The sequence below is a fragment of the Neopelma chrysocephalum genome, unplaced genomic scaffold (assembly GCF_003984885.1).
Source record: "Neopelma chrysocephalum unplaced genomic scaffold, ASM398488v2 Primary Assembly neopelma1_113580, whole genome shotgun sequence".
NCBI lineage: Eukaryota > Metazoa > Chordata > Aves > Passeriformes > Pipridae > Neopelma > Neopelma chrysocephalum.
Genome location: NW_020928562.1, coordinates 1 through 1,965, shown reverse-complemented (window position 1 = coordinate 1,965; position 1,965 = coordinate 1). Strand labels below are relative to the sequence as shown.

Sequence of the window (1,965 nt, the reverse complement as noted above, 5' to 3'; positions counted from 1 at the left end):
GTCCCCGTGTGTCCCACTGTCCCCCAGTGCCACCCTTAGGACCCATCCCCGTGTCCCCCCGTCCCCGTGTGACGCGCTGTCCCCCAGGGCCACCCCGAGGGCCCGTCCCCTGTCCCCGTGTGACGCGCTGTCCCCCAGGGCCACACCAAGGGCCCGTTCCTCGTCAGCGCCCCGCTCTCCACCATCATCAACTGGGAGCGGGAGTTCCAGATGTGGGCCCCGGCCTTCTACGTGGTCACCTACACCGGGGACAAGGACAGCAGGGCCATCATCCGCGAGAACGAGTTCTCCTTCGACGACAACGCCATGAAGGGCGGCAAGAAGGCCTTCAAGATGAAGGTGGGCAGGGCAGGGGGCACCCGGGGCACTGTATGGGATGAGGGGGTGGCACCCGGGCACCGGGGTCACTGTATGGGATGAGGGGGTGGCACCCGGGCACGGGGGGCACTGTATGGGATGAGGGGGGACACCTGGGCACGGGGGGCACTGTATGGGATGGGGGGGGGACACCTGGGCACGGGGGGCACTGTATGGGATGGGGGGGGACACCTGGGCATGGGGGGCACTGTATGGGATGAGGGGGGACACCCGGACACGGGGGTCACTGTATGGGATGAGGGGGTGGCACCCAGGCACAGGGTCACTGTATGGGATGAGGGGGTGGCACCCACACACCGGGGGCACTGTATGGGATGAGGGGGGGCACCCGGGCACAGGGGGCACTTTGGGGATGAGGGGGTGGCACCCACACACCAGGGGCACTGTATGGGATGAGGGGGTGGCACCCAGACAGCGGGGTCACTGTGGGGACAAGGGAGTGGGGGTGCCCTGTTCCCCCAACCCCCCACCGGGGGGGTATTGGGATGGTGTGTGGGGGTCACAGTGGGGTGGGGGTGCCCTGTTCCCCCAATTCCCCCCCAAGGGATATCAGGGTGGTGTGGGGGGGGTCCCAGTGGGTTGGGGGTACCCTGTTCCCCCAATCCCCCCCCCAGAGGGGTATCAGGGTGGTGTGGGTGGGTCCTTGCAGGATGAGGGTGCCCTGTTCCCCCAATCCCCCCCCCAGAGGGGTATTGGGGTGGTGTGGGGGGTCCCTATGGGGTGGGGGTGCCCTGTTCCCCCAATCCCACCCCAGGGGGGGATCAGGGGTGTTTTGTAGGTCCCAGTGGGGTGGGGGTGCCCTGTTCCCCCAATCCCCCCCAGAGGGGTATCGGGGTGGTGTAGGGGCGTCCCCATGGGGTGGGGGTGCCCTGGCCCCCCTCCCCATTCGCTGACCCCCCCCCTGCAGAGGGAGGCCCAGGTGAAGTTCCACGTGCTGCTCACGTCCTACGAGCTGATCACCATCGACCAGGCGGCGCTGGGCTCCATCCGCTGGGCCTGTCTCGTCGTGGACGAGGCCCATCGCCTCAAAAACAACCAGTCCAAGGTGCCCAGGGGTTGGGGGGCACGGGAGGGGCACCCCCAGTGACTGGGGTGGGTCAGAGGGTGACCCCTGGGTTGGGTCAGAGGGGTCACTCCCAAATTCTGGGGTCTGTGGGTGCCCTGGGTTGGGTCAGAGGGGTCACTCCCAAATTCTGGGGTCTGTGGATGTCCTGATGGTGTCAGAGGGGTCTCTCCCAGACTCAGGGGTCCGTGGGTGCTTTGGGTGGGGTCAGGGGGGTCAATCCCAACCTAAGGACGTGAGTGGGGGGCACCCCAATACCTGGAGGTGTGTGGGGGGCACCTCAGTACCTGGGTTTGTGGGTGGGGGGCACCCCCATACGTGACGACATGGGGAGGGGGTGCCTGAACCCCCAGAAGTCTGTGTGTGCCCTGGGAGGGGTCAGGGGGGTCTCTCCCAGACTCGGGGGTCTGTGGGTGCCCTGATGGGGTCAGGGGGGTCTCTCCCGGACTGAGGGGTCTGTGGGTGCCCTGGGAGGGATCAGAGGGGTCTCTCCCAAATTCTGGGGTCTGTGGGTGCCCTGGGAG

At 67.4% G+C, this 1,965-nt stretch overlaps 1 protein-coding gene across 1 annotated transcript; it reads left to right on the top strand.

The window, feature by feature from the left end:
* Nucleotides 1–117: 117 nt before the first annotated feature.
* On the top strand, nucleotides 118–1,465 carry LOC113962157 (chromodomain-helicase-DNA-binding protein 3-like). The gene is made up of 2 exons (XM_027672957.1): nucleotides 118–339; nucleotides 1,286–1,465. Exons 1-2 carry the CDS (start codon nucleotides 211–213, stop codon nucleotides 1,463–1,465), a joined length of 309 nt encoding a protein of 102 aa, XP_027528758.1. The 5' UTR covers nucleotides 118–210.
* The last annotated feature ends 500 nt before the right edge of the window (nucleotides 1,466–1,965 follow it).